Source organism: Acomys minous, assembly GCF_964271855.1.
Source record: "Acomys minous genome assembly, chromosome: 8".
Lineage (NCBI taxonomy): Eukaryota > Metazoa > Chordata > Mammalia > Rodentia > Muridae > Acomys > Acomys minous.
Window position 1 is genome coordinate 101,794,564 of NC_140489.1, and position 23,418 is coordinate 101,817,981.

Here is a 23,418-nt window from a genome sequence, read left to right on the forward strand (position 1 = left end):
GAAGGATGAGGCATCATTGAAAGTAATAATAGAATTAAGCTATATCTGGATAGACACCAGCAAGTCATAAAGAAGGCAATTCTACAGCTGCTAGGGAATTCTCCAGAGGGTAATGGAAATGCCCATCCAGGAGAGGTCAGTAAGTCTCAAATAGCAAGGCGAATGCATCAAATCCTGACATCCCCAGGCCTCAATGTACAATATAGAGTGACACACAGAGTGACAGCTTGGCAGCCAAGAAGCCAGGCCTCCTGCTCAGTGCACAGCCAGACACCTGACAGATGCCAGAGGGAGCCGGGGAGAGACACGGTTCCCAAGCCAAACGCTAGACAGAGGCACGCTTTGCAGGGAAACATCTCCCTCAGGAGAGCGGGGAACTGAGGCAGGAGTGAGAAGGATGTGTCAACTGCACAGCAACAGCCCAGCCCAGCACATCCCCAGCAGCCCCCTGCACATCCGGCCTTCAAAAGAGTCAGGTGTCCTCGCTCTCCACGGACAGGGCCCTTGTGTGAAGACCCACCTCAGGGTCTTCAGGGAAGATATTGTCCACCAGCCTCTTGTACCTGGGACGAAGGGCGCCGCAGCAGCCGCACACACCTGGAACAGGAAAAGAAAACCTGGGAATGATGAAGGCTTCTCATGAGGCCAAAGAACCCAGGGCCTATGAGGAAAGAAGCAGAGCTGAAGGCCCAGGGCCTCGTCCTTGCCAGGGTAAAGGTCGCCTGCTGAATCCCACGTGCCAAGACATTGGCCTGGTTTAGGGACTGGGCAGAACGGAACATTCTGGGGAGGGAGCCAGGCTTCTGAGGAACACTCAGAGGGTAAGACCTCACGGATGGGAGTCCATGTGAGGGCCAGGCACTGCCGCCACCCCTACCATTTATACACCCACACCCCGCCCCCATGAATTTCTGGGACTGGACTACAAAACCTCCTCCTGTGGCCCATGAATCTAGAGCAGTGGTTCTCAACCTTCCTAATGCTTCAGCCCTTTAATACAGTTGCTAGTGTTACGGTGACCGGTACCACAAAGTTATTTTTTTGCTACTTCATAACTATAATTTTGCTACTGTTATGAATCGTAATGTAAACGTCTGATATGCAGGATATCTGGTATGTGACCCCTGGGAGAGGGTCAGTTGACCCCACCAGTGGTCACTGACCCACAGGGTCTAGAATGTCAAGGGAGGATGAAAGCCGAGTGCAGGGTGACTGCCTCTCCCACCCTCATTGGCTCCCAGCTCCGTGTTCCCCTTCCCTGCACCACACCCACTGCAGAATTGGACCAGCACCGTAATAAATGAACAGGATCATTAAGTACTAACAAGAAGTGCATCTCGTTAGTTGCTGCCCGTGGTATTTGTGACTGCACAGGAGAGCTGGGCTAGTTCTCCGTGCCAGCCCCTTCCCTGGTCTCCAGTCAGCGGCCAAAAGGAAAACTAAGAACAATGTGGCAAGGTTTCCACAAAGCTAAATTTCTTCCATCAAGAAGACCGGAATGGAGCTGGGCGTGGTGGCGCATGCCTTCAATCCTAGCACTCGGGAGGCAGAGGCTGGAGGATCACTGTGAGTTCGAGGCCAGCCTGGTCTACAAAGTGAGTCCAGGATGGCCAAGACTACACAGAGAAACCCTGTCTCGAAAAAACAAAAACAAAAAACAAAAAAGAAGAAGAAGAAGACCCGAATGACTCTGTTCAGGATCTGCGATGCTGGGAAAAGATGGTGTTTGGAAATCAACAATGAAACAAACATACAATAACTCCAGGCTCATAGTTGGGAGCTTCATGGATCAAGGAAATGGAAACAGCTGGAAACTGTGCTCTTTAGCCTTTTCCTCAGGCAGGACCCTCCTCTGCGGCATCCCAGCTCCTTTGGGCTGGGAGAGTGAGGGGGTGGCTAGAAAGTGGGGCAGGGGCGCTATCACAGAGGAGGCTATTGGGGTCTGGGAAAGTCCCTCCCACAGAGAAAACTAAGTGCCCCCTCCATCCACCAATTATAGGTGAGTTCTGCTTGTACGACCTTCTACTTGAAATGCAGGTGTTTGCTGGGAAGATTAGGGGGCCACTGAGAAAATGATGAATTGCTTTATTTGGAATTCTGCCGCCACACGGAGAACTCTGCACGGGCCAGCGGAGCAGCATTGAGGGGGCTCTGGCCGGTAGTCCCGCGGCACCTAGCCACGAGAAGGAGGACACGGCTGTGGTTTGGGCCCCAGGGCTGACTTGTGTACGTGGGAATGGGTGTGAGTTCCACCCCTGCCCCACAAGGAAGCCTTGCGGTCCTCAGCTCCCACCGTCCCGGGCTCTTCTGGCCACCAGACATTTTCCTGGGTTTGTCCCAGTCTCCTCCTTGCTCCTTTCTGGGAGAAAGCATTTAGGGCCTCTCATTGGCCCCCAGGATTATTTCTTATGATGGGTCATCTCCCAAAGGAACACACTACCTCTCTTGGGCCTCAAAGCCCAGGGGTTAAGGCTATAGGCTACACGATCACCTGCCCGACTCAGCGTTTTTGACACTTTCTCCAGGTGCCCAGGTGGGGCATATACCAACTTATTCAATCCCTGGAACAACTCCGTGGGGTGAATGGGAACCGAATTTATCCCTGTTTTACAGATAAGGAAACCGAGAAGTGAAGAGGCAAAATGGCCTGCTTAGAGATGCTCAGTGGTGATACATGGCCAACCAGAACTTGGTGCCCCAAATCTAGCTTCAGCGACGACACGTGTAACCAACTGTACCAGGGCTGGGTGGGTTACACAGTTGCCAAGCTCGGAAAACTCAAAGCACACGTGTGAAGAGATGGGGTCTGGAGCTGGAGAGAGCACGAGAGCCTGGGATGGGGCCCAGAGTCTGCATTTCTGCCCATCGCTAGGCAACACTGATGCTCCAGTTATTAGCCACTCTTGAAGTCTGCAAAGTGGCAGAGCGTGGTTAAGTGATGTAGACTCAAGTCAGAGGGGTCTGGGTTGAAACCCCAGCTCTTCTGGCTTCTCACTGTGTAACTGTGAATATCTAGCTTAATCCAGATCCTCCACAATTCCTCATAGATGTATGGTAACGGTTCCCACTTAGGGGACCCCCAAGAGACCCTGCATTTTTCTTCTTCACATCCTAGAAGGGCGCTGTCCACAGGCTAACAGGGAACTTTGAGAGGTCCCTGAGTAGCAGGTGACAGTAAAGACCCACCTTGATGTGATTTGCAGGATGGCCTGGGGACATCTGGCAGGATGCTGTGTGGGTGAGCCACACAAGACCAGGGACAAAGGTCTGAGCTGAGTGACTTCTCAAGACAGAACAGAGAGGGCAGAGTCCAGCAAGACATGAGCACCTCACAGAAGCAAGAGGATATGGTAAGAATGTGAGGTTCTTACCTTATACAAGCAAGAACCCCAGAACACAGCAGTACCTCACAGAACTGGAGAAAACAGGTGGCACACAGAACAGGCTGCACACAGAAAGGCTAGGACTCAAGTCCTGGAGGTCATATGCCTGTGTGGGGCCACCGAAGCTGCACAGAAATGCTTGGGGGGCACCACAGCACTGCAGGGGGTGGTCCAGGGGGAGCACCACAACACTACAGGAGGTGGTTGGGGGGGCACCACAGCACTGCAGGAGGTGGTCCGGGGGGAGTACCACAGTACTGCAGGAGGTGTGGGGGGGGAAACCACAGCACTACAGGAGGTGGTCCAGGGGGGCACCACAGCACTGCAGGAGGTGGTCCAGGGGGGGCACCACAGCACTGCAGGAGGTGGTCCAGGGGGGCACCACAGCACTGCGGGAGGTGGTCCAGGTGCTGGCGATAGGCAGGGAGCTGGGAAACAAAGGACAGCCTGTGATCGCTACCAGTTTCCCTTACGGCACATCACCTTTCCTAAGGTCCCCCAAACCCAGACAATGGAGCCTTAGGGAGAGGCTAACACGGGTCTCCGATCGATCTCATTAACAACCCCTGAAGTCTAAAATCTCATCTCACAGATCTAATTAACCAATTCACTAGCTGCTGGCCTATAAGAGGCCCTCTTCTGGGATGAGCATGGGTTTGTTTTGTTTTGTTTTGAAGCCCGAAAGGCAAAGGAAATAATCCCAGACAGCAGAACCTTCTAGACATTTGGGTGTCAGAGTGTTTATATGAGAAAACCAGCTCACAGGTGTCTGAAACCCACTCTGTTCTGTTGGGTGCTGGAGTCTTGTTTGTTCTTTAAAAACCTTTACAAGGTTCAAAATAAAGCAGGGATGTGACACGAATAACCTGGTTTGGGGGGAGGGAAAGCTCAGAAAAAAAGCAGTGTTTTTGTCAGTTATAAGTCGTGCACCATATGATAAATACAAAGCTGTGTGGCTCAGAGCATTCAAACAGGAGACAGCAGGAAGGGCGGCACAGGGCTGGATTGCATTGGCATCTTACTATCTGCTTCCTTTTAAAAAGTGAACAATCACAATCATATAGCTAGAGTTGTTTTTTTTTTTTTTTTATGTAATCTCAGCCATAGGACAGTAGGCCTATGTAGCACCTGCCCTTCCTGGGGCCACCTAGACATAAGGCAAAAAGCTGAGGAGTCTGGGCTAAGGCCTCTGGGAGCCAAAGTTAGGTAGGTGCTGGAAAGCCCATTAGCCTCTCGCTGAGTTTTCTCCCGACTTGGAGCAGATGAATTTAAAGGAGACATAATCCTGCCAGGGGGAAAAAACCCAAAGAAAGCATTAAGATGCCACTGAAAACAAGTCCATTGGAACGAGGGCTCAATAGGCTGTTCTGTTTCCTTATCTTGCTCCAGAGAGCACTGATTCTTGGTGTCAGCACACAGAAGCGGGTGGAGATGAACTCGCAGCCTCTCCTTTATAATGTGCCTTTTAATTTTGATTCATTTTATTTCAAGGAGAGAAATGCTCTTCACCACGGTCATCTCTCACTGTCAGGAGCTCGGATCTGGCAGATGCAGTCTTCCATGCACCAAAGGTAACTTTCTAAAGGATGGTCTATGGTCACTAAGATCTCACTCACCTAATTAAAAAAAAAACAAAAAACAAAACAAAACAAAATAAAAACACCCAAACCTGTTTTAAGGAAAATGAAGGGAAAGGGACCTGGCCAACTTCCCGTTATATAGTACCTTTGGATACTCAAAAATGAAATGATTAACAGAATTTAGCAGAATGTCCAGTCGCAAGGCTTGGGTGGTACCCAACAGCTTGAAAACTATGCCTGGCCTGACTGCCCTGGTCCCCTCCCACCTTCTCCCTTAAACTCATCCGCCCAGACACAAGGATTCCTCATGGGACATGTGCACTGAAGATTCCCCTGTTCTTTCCACTGTTTTGGGGGTACTGTGCTCATTTCTCAGGGGCATCTGCCCACAAGTAGCCTACCCCACACCACCATCCCCTTTTATTTTCTGCACCAATTCATTCATTTTCAGAGCGTGCTCGCAGGTGCCCACATTATGTGCCCTGCAGGTAAGTTCCTCAAGGGCAGGAAGAGTCCCTGCTCCAGCCCAGGCCGGCTGAAGGTGGTAGGAGGTGCAGGTATACACTTGGTGAATGAAGCAACGCCTGTGACTTAAAACGGTCATCAAACTTGTAAGCCAACAAGGGCACATGAAGGCTTCCAGCAAGTTCCATACATGGCTGCCTTGGCTTTGGAGAACCTGCGAGAGATCTTAGCATTGAATCCCACCGAGCTGCCAATACCGCTAGCCCCCCAGGTCCAGCTCACAGTTAATGCCTCAAGAACCCCATCTTTCTACAGGACAGGATCTTTAAAGAAGACAAAGCCGAGGTCGGGGTTCTCCTGCCTGCCCATGACACACACACTGGCCTTTTCTCTACCTTGCTGGCCTCTGTGTGGCCACCTCATCAGACAATATCTTACTGCTGAGGAGGGTAAGGGCTTTAAGTGCTCCTTGGGGACCAGTGTGCAGCCGTAGTGAGAGCACTGGCCCAAGTCTGGCTGCTCCAGATCTGATGGCGAATAGCCCCTGTTGCTGGCGACATCATCTGGCTTGCCGGCATTGTCAGCCTTGCCAGCTCCTACCCGCTGCAGCCTTTTCTCCTAAGCTCTGCCTGCCCCCATCCTGTGTTCTTGGCCAATCTGTCCTTTTGGCCAGAGATGCCTGGGAAAAGCGGAAGATGAAAACAATATCCCCACTACTAAACACTGAAAACTTTTCAAAAATCCAGGCCTTCTCTGGTGACTCCCTCTTCTCAGCCCATAGGACATGCAGGTCCTCCAAGACGCAAGGCAGTCAGTCCCCTTTGGATTCCTTGTCACTGCCTCTAGCTCCCTTAAGCTTATCTTTTTGGTTTGCTTGGTTGGTTGGTTGGTTGGTTTTGATTTTTGGTTTTTTGTTTGTTTGTTTTGTTTTGTTTTGTTTTTCGTTTTTGGAGACAGGGTCTCTCACTGTCCTGGACTCGCTTTGTAGACCTTGAACTCACAGCCATCTGCCTGCCTCTACCTCACGAGTACTGGGATTAAAGCCATGTGCCACCACGCCCAGCTCTTAGGCTCATCTTTAATACCCTATAAACCCTAGGGGTTAGCACCTGCTTTGGGCTAAGCACTAGGCCAAGTACTTTGTAAATATTTCACACAGGATCTGTCCTGACCTTCTAAGATAGGGAAACATGACCAGAGATATTGTCCGCTGAAGAGCTCACAGCATATGTATATATGTCTCTTTGCCAGGAGGCTCCCTAATGCTCTCATTACTGTAACCAAAATGCATCTTCAACCGCTGTCCAGGATCATTCTGTTGTGTTCTTTGTCACTGGGTTTGAAACCTGGATGTTTGACATCATCCTGACAATCCAGCCATCAGCCAGTCTTCTTGTTTTCATCCATTTCTGGTATAGCATTAAGGTAAGTGGTTTAGTTTCCTCCTCAGTCAAAGAGTTAGCGTGGCTTCCTTTCTGCAGCAAAAATCTCACCTCTGGCTCTTAGCTTTTAACCAGGGAAGCCCACTCAAGGTCACCCTGTCCTTCAGCCATCCTCCATTTTTTTTTTTAATTCTCTGCCTCAGAAGGCTCAGGGCTGTGGCAGAGACCAGACAGGAAGTTCTAAAAGGGACAGAGGGTGGAACTTGCAGTAAATGAGGTGGCACGGATGCTGGGTACAAGCTAGGGTGGGTGGTGACCAGCAGCAGTAAGCACCCTGACTCAGGCCCTGGCACATGTTGGACCTCCATTCATAACGCCTCCACCAGCAACCGTCCCTTCCCCTTGGCCAGCTGGAGTCTGTGTGTGTGTGTGTGTGTGTGTGTGTGTGTGTGTGTGCATACTTTGCACTGAGCCACACAGGCAGAGCTGGGCTGTTCGGGCTGTTATTTCAGTGATCATCTTTTTTTTTTTTTCCTTTAGAGAAACTGTAAGTTGCCCAGGTCTTGTGTCCTGGCAACCTTGACCTCTGTACAGTATCCTGAGCACAGCAGGCCCTGAGGAGCGCTGACAGGAGTGTGACTTCACCTGCCTTTGATCAGCATGAGGCCCAAGGAAGTCCTTTCCTTTTGGCTCTCATAAACATCAATTCCATTATCCTCATTCAGACACACACACACACACACACACACACACAAAGCCTTTTTGCTCAAAATAGTGCATATTTATTTTCTTCTATAATCTCCCTGTAAAAACAAGGGCTAGGCTCGGTTATCCCTACCAAAGCAAATGGAATTTTAAAAAAACAACAAAACAATTCACAATAAAGTCAGAGCCAGGGCTAATGGCACAGATAGCCCTTTCGGATGAATTGGAGGAAACGGGACAAAGTTCAGAGAGAAAGGCGGTCACCCCTGTGCAGTACGTCCCACGAGGACTCAGCCTGTGTTCAATGGACACTGATTCAACTCCGGCAGCTGCGCAGCTGGGCCATGTGGCCGGAGAGGGGAGTTAAGTATAAATACATGCTGCCATCAAGGATCCTGTCCTCTAGCTGGGGACAAGAGACCCCCTGCATAGTTGCTGGTGCATCCCAGTGAGTCCAAGGGCTCCATCAAGCTGGAGGTACCAGAGTTGGATAAATCAGGAAAGCCAGCTAAAGAGGCAGGACTTGACTTGGCCCCTTAGGGGTAGAGCCTGTGATGAAAACTCAAGCCACAGATGGGGAGAGAAACCGACAAGGCTCCCTTATCCGTATTTACCCCTTCCCTTGTTTCTAACCTAAAAAGACACCGTGCTCAGACACATTCACAGAGATGTAAGAATGAAACAGAAACACTGTAATCAATTATCCAGAGATGAAGATTGTGGAGCGTTTGCTCTAGATTTGCTTCCAGGTTTTCACATATCTGTAAAGCATACGCATGAAAATTCAGGCCCCACAGGGTCCTGTGGAGGCTTCCTTTCTTCTTGTGTCAGAAATACCGTGACCTTCTCACTAGATAGTTTTTCCTAAATTTTAATGGCTGCTTATTATTCAGCCTTTTGAGCAGATGCCGATTTTTATTTAATCATTCCCTGTTGCTCCCGATTTCTCATGACTGTGAGCGAGGCAGCCATTCGCCCTGGGTAATTAAAGTCAGGAAGCTTCACAGGCAGAGTCTGGGTCTGCTCCGTTGCGATAAGGACACTGATGGTGCTGCGTGGCTGCAGGACAGGTGTGCAGTTGGGGGGGGGCGCCACAGCGGTGGGCACCAGCACCTGTCTCTCACCCTGGAAGCTTCTAGATGGAGAAGAACAAGAGAAGGTTCAGGTGGAAGTGAATTTCAGGAAGGAGTCGGGAACTGGTTTCTAGACAGATCCCACTGAAAGAAAGAATTCTGCAGCAGCTGACTTCTCCCCAGGGAGGCAGACGATCCAGGAGCTGGCAGTAACAGGCCGACCTTTCACGCTCCGGAGCCTCCAAGATGCTCAATGCTTTCCAGCCAATCTCTCTCCGTTAATCGGATTGCCACCCTCATTGAGATCGGGAGTTTGGAAAGAAACGTGTCTGATTGATTTAATGTCAAGGCTTTAATTCTTTACTACCCGAGGGCTTCCCCCAATGGTTTTAGCACCACTTTCCAAACAGATAACAAATAAAACCAAACAGGATCTCTTCCGATTGGCTGACTCATGGGACCACAGACAGAAGGAAACATTTGTCTCAACCATGTCCAGGGGCCTGATAGTCTGGTTTTTTTTGAACCCCATTCCCAGCTCTGACAAGGCTCTGTGTGCTTTGGCCTAGGCAGCTGTGAAACAGGACGGAGAAAATCTGTTTCTCAGGGCTATAGCAGAGACCAACTTGAAACAAGCGAAGCTCTTAGCAGTCTCTGCCACAAGATAAACAATCAGTTACTGTAGGCCTTCATCGCCGTCACCACCGTCACTACCACTGAAGCCACCATTACATGTAAGAGTGTTTCTCCTGTATGTACACATGTGTATGACATGTGTATGGGATGCTTGCAGAGGCCAGAAGAGGGCATGGGATCCCCAAGGAAATGGAATTACAGAAGGTTATGAGTCACTATATGGGTGCTGGGACCCAAACCTGGGTCCTCCGTAAGTACAAGTGCCCTTAATCACTGAGTCATTTCTCTGTTGTCATCACCATCACTGGCAGCAGCGGTGGCGGCAGCAGCGGTGGCGGCAGCAGCGGTGGCGGCAGCAGCGGTGGCGGCAGCAGCGACTCTAGCCCAGGCTGGCCTTGAATTCCCCATGTAGCTAAGGATGGCTTTGAATTTCTGATCCTCTTTCCTCCACTCCCCAAGTGCCTAGATTATAGGCATGCACTACTATGCCAAGTTTATGCAGTACTGGACGCGAGTGGGCTACGGACATATGATATGGACTCCATGCATGCTAGGCAAGCACTTGACCAACTTAGCTACATTCCCAGGTGCGAGTAATTATTATGAATATTTCTAGGGCTGGGGAGAAGTCACAGTCAATAGAGTGCTTGCCACGCACTGATTTTGAACCCCCTGCAACAACTCAAAAGCAGAGAGTGGTATCCTATGTCTATAATGCCAGAGTAGAAGGGGCAGAAATAGGCTGATCCCTGGGGCTTGCCATCCAGCCAGGAGAGCCAACTGGTGAACTCCCAGTTCAGTGAGAGACTCTGTCTCAGAATAAACCCAGCAGCAACCTCTGGCTTGCACACATGCACGCACTGAAGCACGTACACAATTTCTTTCCCAAATTAGGAGAAAGATGCTGGATAAAAGCAAATGACTGGCCACTACAATTTTCTATCTTAGTCTTATTTATTTAATTTGTAAAGTTGTATATATTTGGCCGGGCTGTGGTGGCACATCTTTAATCCCAGCACTCTGGAGGCAGAAGGAGGTGGATTTCTGAGTTCGAGACCAGCTTAGCCTACAGAGCAAATTCTGGGGAGCTAAGCCAGCACTGCACAGAAACCCTGTCTTGCTTAGTCTGCTTTCTTATAGAACCCAGGACCACCAGCCCAGGGATGGCCCCACCCACAATGGATTGGGTCCTCCCCCATCAACCACTAACTAAGAAAATGCCCACAGCCTTGTCTACAACCTGATCTATTTTATTAATTGATGTTCCCTTCTCTCCGATGACTTCAACCTGTGTCAAGTTGACATAAAACCAGCCAGCACAGTGTGTGAAGCACAAATACTTGTTTTTATTTTTTTTATTTTATTTTATTTTTTATTTTTATTTTTATTTTTTTTTTGGTTTTTCGAGCCAGGGTCTCTTTGTAGCCTTGGCTGTTCTGGACTCACTTTGTAGACCAGGCTGGCCTCGAACTCACAGCGATCCGCCCAACTCTGCCTCCCGAGTGCTGGGATTAAAGGCGTGCGCCACCACGCCCGGCACAAATAGTTGTTTTTAAAAGTCCATCCCAGCCCCAGGTGATGCCCATCCCCTCTCACATGCCCAAGGGCAATGCGTTGTGGGGAAACACCAGTGGAGGGGCGCAATGGCGTGTTCTGAGCTAATCTGCACTGGACACTCTGCTTTCCCTCAGTGAATCTTTGCCATCTCTGAGGTTGGTAAAATTATCTTTGTATTCCAGATGGTTGCAAAGCCGGGCTCTCCTCCAATATGCTGACTTGTAGAAATGAAAGATTGGAGGTCTCTCCTATAAGCACCTCATATTTTTTGCTAGGTAAAAAATAGAAATGTGAATATATTCAAAAGGAGTATGAAATGCATAGTCAGGTTCATATGCACTGAATGTTATGCACACACAGGCTGGGTTGCTGAGGAAACTGGAGCTGGGATAGGAATGTGTCAGGGGAAGAGTAATTTTGAACATTAATTAAGAGAAGAATTTCACTATATTGTAAGAAAAAGACAGTGTTCAGTGTAGGAAAGGGTAGAAGATAAATTCATTTCCTGAGTGTACTTATTTTTTATTCTGTGTATGCATGTTTGTCCACATCACCACACGCATGCAGGTGTGCAAGAGTACAAGTGCCCATAGAGGCCAGAAGAGGGCATCAGATCTTTCAGAGCTAGAGTTACAGGCTGATGTGGGCCACCCAACATAGAACTTGGCTCCTCTGCAAGAGCACTGTGGACTCTTAACCACTAAGCCATCTGTCCAGCCCTTAGGTGTATTATTTCATGTGCTGAACTCAAGCACTTTGGCATTAAAATCCAAAAACTCCATGAGGTTGCACCCTTCAAATGAAAAAACCAAAGCTCAGAGGGGTTAATTCACTGGTCCTTGAGGAATTGGTGTGTGTGTGTGCACACGTGTGCATGCACAAGCAGAGAATAGCTCTCAAATCTCAGTGCTGTTGTGGATCTGAAGTGAGAAAGGGTCTGTCAGGCAGGTATGCAGAAAGCGTGTTCAAGTAGAAAAAGGGCAAATATGGGGTGGAATGTTTTTTTAAAAGTCCACGAGACTGGTGAGATGGCTCAGTGGGTAAAGGCACTTGCCAGTGACCCTGATGACCTGGTTTGACCCCACAACCCACATGGTGGAGGGAGAGAACCAATTCCCACAAGCAGTCCTCTGATTCCACTGCAGCCTGTGGCCTGCTTCCACCCACCCCCAGATGCCCCTACACACATGAAATAAGTGTAAAAAGTAAAACAAGCTGGGCATGGTGGCACATATCTTTAGTCCCAGCACTTGGGAGGCAGAGGCAGGTGGATTTCTGTGAGTTTGAGTCCAGCCAGGTCTATAGAGAGAGTTCCAGGACAGCCAGGGCTGTTATCAGAGAAACTCTGTTTTGAACGACTCCCCGCTAAAATTGAAATCAGTTCTGTGGGCGGGGCCCGTGTTCCTTGTATTGATACTGAGCCATAAGGATGCATCATGTCAACACTGGAGGATGCTGGGTGAAGGGTGCATGGGACTTCCTTGTGTGTTTCTTTGCAACTACTTGGTAATCTGAAAAAAATTTTTTTTAAAGTTTAATGTAATAAAGGCAAAGATGTTTCTGTTGGGAGAAATGGGAGCTGCTAAGGAAACTGGATATAGAGAGAAACCTCATGTACACGTAGGGGCCCATGAGCACAACCCTACATCACTCCACACCTGCCTTCCTCTTTGAGTGACAACCAGCCTCGCACTAGGCTAGCCACCAGTGAAGGGAGGAAGATGATTTGCCAGTATACTGAGAACACCATGGTCCCACAGTGACATGGTCACTTGGGGATATGAAGCAGTAACAAGACACAGGAATGGTCTTTGTGCCTTCTCCCCAGCGACTATTAGATGCAACAGTGGTGGGTGAATGCCAATGCTTCTCTGGGAAAGTCCCCTGTGTTTGAGGTTCCTGGTGGGCAGGTGCTACTAGGCCTAGGTGACTCTCAGGGAAGGCAGGAGTCAGGCACAGCCTTGAAGAACATGGGCCGAGCTGTGAAGAGAAGAAAGGGGGTCATCCAGGCAAGAGAGGCTGCTGTGCAAAGGGCCACATGGGCAACTGCCCTGGGAACTGACCTTGGCTTGGCAGTCCTTACAGACTCACGGTCCCAAGGTCTCAGCGTACAGCAAACACTCACTATAATGTCTGAAAATCTTAAATAATCTTTGCAGAAGGCCATTTCTAAAGAATCACTGCCAAACCAGGCATGGTGGTGCAATTTGATCCCCGGTACACTGGAGACAGAGGCAGGGGGATCACAAGTTCAAGGCTGCCTGGATCATATAGTGAGAAGTTGATAGGGTATATTGCAAGATCCTGTCTTTCAGAGAGAAAGGGAGGGAAGGAGGGAGGGAGGGAGGGAAGAATTAAGGGAAGAACATTTTCTTCAAGGTCTCACTATGTATAAGAATTGTGTACAGGCTGGAGAGGTGGCTCAGAGGTTAAGAGCACTAATTGCTTCTGCAGGGGACACAGGTTCAGTTCCCAGCACCCCCATGGTGGTTTCTAACTATTGCTGATTCCAGTTTTAGGTGATCAGATCCTCTTTTCTGGCTTTTGCAGACATCAGGCACATAAATAGTACACATACATACATGCATTAAATAAGCAAATAAATAAATGTGTTTGATTTTCATCTCAGCATAGGGAGGCAGGGGCAAGCAGAGCTGAGTCCAAGGCCAGCCAAAGCTACATAGTAAGAAATTGTCTAAAACAAAAACAAAACAACAATCTAAGAGTGGTGAACTATGTAGCAAACACACGCCTTGGAGTTCATCACATTAGGGCAGAGCTGTGTGCCATCCTTTGTCTGCAGAGGTGCTCACAGTGGCTCCCACAGTTAAGCAGCAAACATGTGGGCTTCTCCCGTTCTGTATGCATTTTCCCTGTTGTCAAGGTAGCATTTGAATGGGTGTTTCAAACTCCAGTGAGACCCACAAGAATTACTGCATCTTTTCCAAACTCTTCATCTTGTTTACGTTTCCATGCAAGAGCAAGGAAAAATAATGTTAGAAAGAATCTATGCACGTTACAGCGGTTCTCGTTTTTTCTAGCTTTCTCCCTGAGGATGGATTTTTTTTTTTTTTAGGGTCCAAAGATGTAAGCAGGAGAAAGACTAAAGCATCTGAATTGGTCTTCACGGGCAGGACAGGTCCCCACTGAAGCAGGAGAAGAGCTGGGCCCTGGAGGCATTTTGTTTAATGGGCTGAGGAGGGAAAGGAAGGCAGCCCTGCCCCTGAGGGACGGTGAGGGAATGGCTTGTGGGCTCTCCCGAGAGGAGCCTGGCTGGCTGGATTGGAGTTGAGAGCAAATAGAAAGGAGACTATTACAAAAAGGAGCCAGAGCCAGGGTGGAGGGCTAGAAGAACAGGACGGAGAGTCAGAGGCCAAGCCCCGGCTGACAGCACAGAGGGAAAAGCCAAAATCTGGGGCTACTGAGAAAAAAACCTGTGACTTTCCATTTCCAAGGGTGCTTGAGCCACACTGGTCCTGAGAGCTAGATTAGTGTGTGTGTGTGTGTGTGTGTGTGTGTGTGTGTGTGTGTGTGTGTGTAAGATCCACAAGGTTTTTTGTTTGTTTGTTTGTTTTTGTTTTTTAGATTTTCCAAGACAGGGTTTCTCTGTGTTATCTTGACTGTCCTGGACTTGCCTTGTAGACCAGGCTGGCCTCACACTCACAGTGATCCACCTGCCTCTGCCTCCCGAGTGCTGGGATTACAGGCTTGTGTCACCGTGAACCAGGGGTGGAGGCTGTGGGGGTGGGGAGGGACGTGTGGACCAGTGAGTCATTCCACCATGTGAGCCCCAAGCTTTGGACAGCAAGTGCCTTTACTCACTGAGCCATCTCGACAGCCCAGGACAGCAATATTAATATTCTCATGTCAACAGAGTCCCATGTGAGATTTGAGAAGTAGGCATGAGACACAAAGTGGTCTGGGGCCAGAGTCTGGAAACCACCTAGGAGTCTTCAGAGGAAACAACAGAGAGAGGCTTCCAGCATTGGTAATCTACTTTGCAGGTTCCCGCTAACACAGGCAGAGGACACACTTTTGTGATGTCTGCCAACAAAGGCATTCCCGGTGAAACTTGGCCAGATGGCTGAAATGTGTTTGAATAATAATTTAGGTGCAAACTTTACTGGCACCGTTTTGAAGACAAGGGGACACCATGGAAAAATGTCTAGGGTGGGATGTTTAATAAAAAAGCACTGAGCTGGTAGCAGTGGGTCATACCTGTAATCCCAGCATTCAGAGAGGCAGAGGCAGGTGGATCCCTGTGAGTTCGAGGCCAGCCTGGTCTACAAAACGAGTCCAAGACAGCCAAGGCTACACAGAGAAATCTTGTCTCGAAAAACCAAAATAAAAATAAAAATAAAAAAGGACTATATACAGCCGTCCCTGGCTGTCTGCGGTTTCTCTTTCTGAAGTTTGTTACCCAAGGTCCATCTTGGTGTAAAGACATTAAATAGAAAACTTCAGAAATAAATAAAAACTCCTAAGTTCTAAACTGCATGCTCTTTGAGTAGCATAATGAAAGCTCATGGGGTCTCCCTCCACCCAGGCAAGGGTGTGAATGCCCTCTTCGCCCAGTGTATCCACGCTGTATATGCTGCCCTCCAGATAGCCACACAGTGGACATCCATTACTATACTGACTGTTGCAATGCTGTAATGCTTTCACTCTACCAAACCTTATTTTATTTGAAAACGGACCCAAAGTACAAAGGTGGTGATGCTGGCAACTTACATAATATGTGATTATAGTTATTCTATTTTATTATTGTCATTAATCTCTCACCGTGCCTAATTTATAAACTAAACATATCCAAGTTTTTGTATTACAGTAATAAGACACAGACTGAGATTCAGACCATCTATGGATTCAGATATCCAATGGGGCTGGTGCTTGGGATTTGACTTTCTCATTGCTATGGTAAAATACTTGACAAAAACTACCGAGGGAAGGGATGATTTGTTTTGGCTCATGGTTTCAGAGGGGTCAGTCCTTAGTCCCAGGCTCTGTGGATACTGGGCCCATGGAGCAGGACATTATGGTGGCAGGAGCATGTGGTAGAGTCTCCTCACTGGACAGCACCGAGGAAGCAAGAGAAAGACAGACAAAAGGGGCCTGAGACAACGAGGAACTTCCTCCAACTGGAACCAACTGCCTAAGTTTTCAGAGCCTTTCAAAAGAACAACAGTGGCTGAGATTGAGCCTTTAATACACAAGAGTAAGGGACATTTCTTATCAAACCATGACCACACTTAACTGCGACTACAGTAGGGCTGGATTGTTATTAAACCAGTGCAGAGGATATTCAAAAGGGAAGCAAGTTGATTGCTGGAATATCAAGCAATGATGAATTTTAAAACATTGGAAAAGCATTTGTGTATATATGTATGGTATGTGTGTGAGGGCAGGTGCATGCATGCCACAGCATGTGTGTGGAGGTCAGAAGACAGCAGGTGCATGCATGCCACAGCATGTGTGGAGGTCAGAAGACAGCAGGTGCATGCATGCCACAGCATGTGTGGACGTCAGAAGACAGCAGGTGCATGCATGCCACAGCATGTGTGTGGAGGTCAGAAGACAGCAGGTGCATGCATGCCACAGCATGTGTGGATGTCAGAAGACAGCAGGTGCATGCATGTCACAGCCTGTGTATAGAGGTCAGAAGACAGCAGGTGCATGCATGTCACAGCATGTGTGTGGAGGTCAGAAGACAGCAGGTGCATGCATGCCACAGCATGTGTGGACATCAGAAGACAGCAGGTGCATACATGTCACAGCATATGTGTGGAGGTCAGAAGACAGCAGGTGCATGCATGTCACAGCCTGTGTATAGAGGTCAGAAGACAGCAGGTGCATGCATGTCACAGCATGTGTGTAGAGGTCAGAAGACAGCAGGTGCATGCATGTCACAGCCTGTGTGTGGAGGTCAGAAGACAGCAGGTGCATGCATGTCACAGCCTGTGTGTGGAGGTCAGAAGACAGCAGGTGCATGCATGTCACAGCCTGTGTGTGGAGGTCAGAAGACAGCAGGTGCATGCATGTCACAGCCTGTGTGTGGAGGTCAGAAGACAGCAGGTGCATGCATGCCACACAGCATGTGTGGAGGTCAGAAGACAGCAGGTGCATGCATGTCACAGCATGTGTGTAGAGGTCAGAAGACAGCAGGTGCATGCATATCACAGCCTGTGTGTGGAGGTCAGAAGACAGCAGGTGCATGCATGCCACACAGCATGTGTGGAGGTCAGAAGACAGCAGGTGCATGCATGTCACAGCCTGTGTGTAGAGGTCAGAAGACAGCAGGTGCATGCATGTCACAGCCTGTGTGTGGAGGTCAGAAGACAGCAGGTGCATGCATGTCACAGCCTGTGTGTGGAGGTCAGAGGACAGCAGGTGCATGCATGCCACACAGCATGTGTGGAGGTCAGAAGACGGCTTTCACAGTGCACATTTTCAGAGCCCATCCGTGAGACAGAAGCAGCATCCATCCCCCCCATGGCCTCTTCCTGCTTGTGCTTTCACTCTTTCTCCTTTTCTCAGGCTTTTGTTGGATGAAAGTTCACAAGTGTCTCTCACCCCTGCCTGCTGGAGCTGCATTTTGAATGGAGAGGTTGCTCACTGCTCACTATTTTTCTTCTCCTTTTTTGGTTGGTTGGTTTTTTTCAAGACAAGGTTTCTCTGTGTAGCCTTGGCTGTCCTGGATTTGCTTTGCAGACCAGGCTGGCCTGAACTCACAGAGATCCGTCTGCCTCTGCCTCCCCCTTATGGGCATTAAAGTCACGAGCCACCACACCCAGTCTTAAAGAGGATTTGAACCTTGGACCTTTAGATTATAAAGTCAGATGTCCTATTGACTGAGCTACATAGACTTTCTCAGTGTCAATTTAAAAAAAAAAGATTTATTTATTTATTTATTTATTAAGTATACTGTGTTCTGTCTGCAAGTACACATGCACACCAGAAGAGGGCACCAGATCTCATTATGGTTGTGAGGCACCATGTGGTTGCTGGGAATTGAACTCAGGACCTTTGGAAGAGCAGCCAGTGCTCCTAACCACTGAGCCATCTCTCCAGTGCCTCAGTGTCAATTTTTAAGATCACTAAAAGCTCCCAGTAATCATTGGGTGGGAGTCAGGGAAATGCCATGGTGTCTCTAGTAATAGTTTTATTTCAGTAAACTTTGAAACGTATATAGGGGGTATTGGAGGTGCAGCTCAGGGCAGAACACTGAGTTAACACACAAGGCCTGTGGCCCTCAGAAGCAGGCACTGACATCTCATCTCAGTATAACTTATGCTGCCTCCCTCATTCCCTCATCGTGCCCCGGGACTCCTTAGAGCCACCTAGAAAGTGACCCTGGTACACAACACATGATGGATCTGTGCTGTGTGTGTGTGTGTGTGTGTGTGTGTGTGTGTTTTAATTAAAAAAATTTTTTTAGACAGGGTTTCTCTGTGTAGCCTTGGCTGTCCTAGAGTCACTTTGTAGACCAGGCTGGCCTCGAACTCACATCGATCCGCCTCCCTCTGCCTCCTGAGTGCTAGGATTAAAGATGTGCCCCACCATGCCTGGCTTGGATCTGTGTTTTACTCACAGCTCAGCACCCAATACCTAAATGCTTGCAATATGTGAGCCTTTAACCCTAATTTTCTATGCTTGTGCCCCAGAATGAATGTAGCAAGTTAACTTTAGAAATCAAATTTAGAGCCGAGTGTGGTGGCTCACACCTTTAATCCCAGCACTCGGGAGGCAGAGGCAGGCGGATCACTGTTAGTTTGAGGCCAGCCTGGTCTACAAAGTGAGTCCAGGACAGCCAAGGCTAATACAGAGACCGGTCTTGAAACACTAAAAAAAAAAAAAAAAAAAATCGAACTTAGAACCAGACCGTAAGACAGTCAGGCAAAATGATGCTTACCTGCAATCCCAGCACGCAGACAGCTGAGGCAGGAGGATTGCCATGAGTTTGAGCCAGCCTGGCCTACATAAGACCCCGTCTCAAAAACAAAACAACACAAGGTACTGATAAGCATGCTGGGTCTTCCTGGAGTCTGTGCTTAGCTCAGCCTCCAGAGGAGAGCTGTCTGGCCCGTCATCTCGATTTATTATTAGTGCCTCAGTATTTTCAGACCTCATCACCAACCATTTGATAGAATCTAGGTTTTATCTTCTCAGCCTGAGGAGTGACAAGAGATCAGAGTGGGACACGGCTGCCAGCTTCCTACCATAAAATAAATGCTGGTTGTTTGGTGACATCTCTGACTCACGGCTGACCCCACACAGGCTCTGACTCTGCCTGGGCCAGAAGTCGGGATGGGAGAACCAAAGGCACAGTATGGACACCTAGATACCCCGTGTCTCCACACTGCCCCTGCTAGTTTGCCAAAGAGGCAAGTCAGGAGTGGCCTCGGTGGCTTAGGGAGCAATGAACACTCCGCAGGAGGAACATCCTTGCAGCAGCTGAAACGGACGACTTTGAGGTCTGAGTATTGCAGAGTCTGACAGCTCTGTGAACACCCTAGAAATTCAAAGGAAGGCTGCAGGACAGGCATGACATGCCACCACTGGTGTGCAACAAACCTGGCATGTGTGTAAATGTATGTGTAAAATATGCTATAAATGTGGGAAACCCTACAAGGAGCCAAGCACAGTGGCAGTGTTGGCTACTGGCCGGAGCTCGGTGGCCAGGTGATGAGGGGAAGGAGGGAGCATCTTAGAGTGACCCTATCTGTGTCAGCTTGGTAAGAAAACCAACCAGCACAGGTGGAGGGAGTGACCGAGGATTCTAAGGAGGCATTAAGAGGCTGAGGAGGGCAGGAGACTGCAGGCAGAACTTTCCTGGTCTCTTAGTGTGTGACACGGATGAGCTGATCCAAGCAAGACACACAGTCACACAAATGAGGAGAGGACACGAGGGGCCACCATGTCCTGGCAGTTGGAGGGAACGAGACAGGGTTTCTCTGTGTCGCCCTGTCTGCCCTGGAGCTCACTCTGTAGACCAGGCTCGCCTTGAATGCAGAGATGCACCTGCCCCTGCCTCCTGATTGCTGGGATTAAAGCTGTGCATAACCACTGACTGGCTAAATCATTCTTTAAGTATTTGTCTATTATTTTAAATTATGTGTGTTTATGTCTGTGGGTATGTGGACCTGAGTGCATGCACCAGCAGGGACCAGAAGTGTTGGATCCCCTCGGGAGCTGGAGTTTATAGTCATTGTGAGTCACCTGATGTGGGAGCGGGGCTTTGAACTTGGGTCCTCTGGAAGAGCAGTCCATGCTCTTAACCACTGAGCCGCCTTGGGAAAGTGTGGTCAGGGAGGAAGAGACAATAGGAATGCCTGGCTAGCCAACGTTCACAAGCCATCCTCTAGAGAGGCTCTTAGCGGGGGAGTAGCGCCGGGAATTCAAAAAGAGAAAGTAAAGAACGACCAGGAAAGGAGAAGAAAGTGTCATCTCAGTTGCAATGACTGCTGGCTCAAGGAGCTCCCTAAAATGTCACACAAATCCCAAAAGGAACCACAGCTCTGCAGACTAGGGAGGGCATGCTTTTCCAAGCTGTACGCAGCTGGCCAGCTGTGAGTCCCCAGGACTGCGAGGTGGCCCAGCACCTTCTGGCTTCAACTTTTGTAACCTTGCGGGCTCCAAGCATCTCTGGCAGCCTTGCATATCAAATGACCTCAGGAGAGCTGGAGTTTTGCTCCATAATTGCCCTGGTAAATAGGCACTCACTTCATAGACAGTATTCACCAGTTACCTCTATGGGAGTGCTTAGTGGGCTTCTTTTTGTTTTTTTTGTTTTTCCAAGACAGGGTTTCTCTGTGTAGCCTTGGCTGTACTGGAACTCGCTCTGTAGTCCACGCTGGCCTCGAACTCATGGAGATCCACCTGCCTCTACCTCCCAAGTGCTGGGATTAAAGACGTGTGCCACCACAACCTGGCGCTTCGTGAGCCTCTTTAGGCCCAGGGATGCCAACAATGAGAGCTCAGGTCTGGGAAACACCAGGCTTGTGTGTCTAGCTCTGTGTGAGGTGACCTAGCCTCCCATGGGGATTCATCCACCCGAGGACCTAGATACAACGCGGCGCTCTATTTGCTTCCTCCAGCTCACATGAGCTACGAGGAAAAAAGCACCCACAAACGGCTCCTCCTGCAAGGCTAAAGAGCTTGCGGTACAGAAAATCTACCGCAAACAAAGTAATGTCACAGGTGATTTGGTTTAAAGTTCAGAGCTAAGAGCCAGAAATCAGGGGTTTGGAATGCACAACACATTTCTGCTTTCCTCTGTCCTAAAATACACCCAGTTTCCTATTGTGGTCAACAGGCAGCCTATAAAAAGCAGGGTCACTCACCTCCAGTTTCCAAACGAACACACGTTGTCAAATATAGAAACCCGAGGAAGCCTCGTTGTCACGGTGCCAAGTTGATTGAGGGCGAGTGTAAGTGCTTTAACTATACAGACGCGTAACAGATCTGAGACTCGGACTCTCACAGGCTAAGAATCAGAGATCAATTATTCAGAAGGCCAAATATATAATCAGGGAGTCTGTTGCATCGTGTGTGGGTTGCCAGAACACAAAGCAGGCATTGTGCCCGGGGGCAGATAAAATGCACCAAGTCAGGGCCCAGGGTGGTCCCAGTGCCAAAGGGAAACCCCAGAAGCGATGCGTTTAAGATGCGAAACTGAATGAGAAGCATCAGAATTGGGGGGCGGGACGCAAAGGCTAGGTTGAGCCCTCCTAAAATTGCCAAGTAAGCAGAGGCCGTAGCAACGCGCCAAGGCCCATTTTCAGTGAAACAGTGCTCTGATACGCATAGGCGTTCTGTTACACCTGGCTGAGGAACAAAGTCCCTCAACAGATGCTGCCTACAGCAAGTAGCGAAGGACAGACAGGGTGGAGAAACCGCGCCTTGGAAAGCTCTGCACGAGGCGGGGTGCATCCTTCCTCCAAAGCATCTGGGGGAGGAGGCCCCGTTACTGCGACACTGGGAAAACGCTTAGCGGCTTCTCCTGTGGACATCAGCACCATCTACCATTCATTACCGTGGTACTGTGTGTTAGGAACTGTTGTGCGCCCAGAAGGCTGTTTTCTTTACCGGTACCTCCCGATGCCATTGAGGGGAGCCTGTTGTCCCATTTAACAGATAAAGAAAATGAGGCACAGGTCAGAAAACATTTCCAGAGAGGTAAGTGGGGTAGCTGAATTCAATCCCTAAGCTAAGTGTCTCTCGGGGGCCTTTATACTTATCCTGGGAGGGGGTCACTGACATCTATTCACTCCAATGTGTCACTGGAGAAAAATTCACTTTTTCAGCCATGGAGACATAGGTCTTTGTGCAGAGATGTCACCAACCAGCACATTATTAAGACATTAGGTGAATGGCATGCCCATTAACGGCTGCGCATTCTTAGAAGAATGGCATTACTGTGGGCTGAACCTCGTCACAAAAGCCCCAAGGACAAAATGGAAAAATCAATCATTCACACAAGCTGGCCCTGCTCAGCCATGCGTGTGTCAGCCATGCCTGTGTTAGGCTGAGACACTGCTCAGGGCATCTTAAAGCCAGGCCTTGTCATTTCTGGTCCCCTGAGAGTCAGCAACATCAATCTCAGGTCTCCCAAGGCTGACCCTCCGCCCAGACGGTCTTGCTTGTGGGCCCTCTGCCCACTTACCCTGCTAGCACCATCAGCTTTCCAGCTGCCAACGGACTGGGTTTGCAGGGTCAGCTTCCTCTGCCTGCTGCCCAGCATGGACTGTGCCTTGTATCATGGGCTCTGCCAGGAAGCTCTCAATGAGCCCTTTGACCAGGCTGCCAGGGATTATCTTGGGCTATGAGTAAAAGTCATGGTACAAGCTGGCACAGACCCTTGCGCATTTCCTAGTGCACGCACTGCCTGGACCACAGAACAGCCTTGTGATTGTCTGCATGCCTGGTTTCTGCTTTTCCTGGACTTCCTACTGGTTTATTGTGATTTAATTAACATGGAAGTGTTTTTAAATTGTGTAACCAACCACCCAACATACAGGACATCTCCAAGGCCCTAAAAAGTTCACCTTTCCAACCAATGCCTACATCCAGCTGAGGTCTGAATCCTAACAAATCAACATAGATTTGTTCTTGCATAAATTCCTACATAATTACTTCTTAAGCATAATTAGAAGACTCTAGATAACTACCCACAAAGCTGTTGGTGATGAAAAATACTTTTAATTATATTTATGCCCTGACATTAAAATGTTCATTATACAAAGTATGAAAAAAATTTTCAGTAAATTAAAATCATCCATGGTCTTCTTAGCCATGGCTGGAGCTCCAGTGTGTAATTCTGTCAAGGCTCAGTGGGACCTACGCATGCGTTCGTCACAGCTCCTGGGTATGCGTTGGCTGCACCTACTCTTCTCCCCCTCCTCTTCCTTCTGCTCCCCGCTTTCCTCCAAGCTTGCTGCTCACTTCAGAGCAGGTGTCCAGAGTTGCCCTTGTAAGGTAGCTCAATCAAAAACCAACCCATCATCCGAGGACCAACCCTTGCAGCTCAGTGGAGGCTGAGATCCAAGTGCATGCTGATCTTCTCTGGAGAACTCCTGGCTCCTCTTTCCCCAGTAGCAGCCATGTGGGCCTCTCAGAGCATCTCAGCTTCCTTCCTAGA

At 49.0% G+C, this 23,418-nt stretch overlaps 1 protein-coding gene across 3 annotated transcripts in view; it reads right to left on the minus strand.

Moving 5' to 3' along the window:
* Positions 1–23,418, minus strand: part of EFR3B (EFR3 homolog B) — a 78,796-nt gene that overhangs the window by 41,492 nt on the left and 13,886 nt on the right. For 2 of the 3 annotated variants that reach the window (XM_084792599.1, XM_084792598.1), the window contains exon 2: positions 521–597. In XM_084792599.1, the coding sequence (XP_084648725.1) occupies positions 521–597 (77 nt within the window). Of the gene's footprint in view, positions 1–520; positions 598–22,443; positions 22,463–23,418 lie in introns of those variants that run through there. The other variant, XM_084792600.1, reaches the window with a different exon arrangement.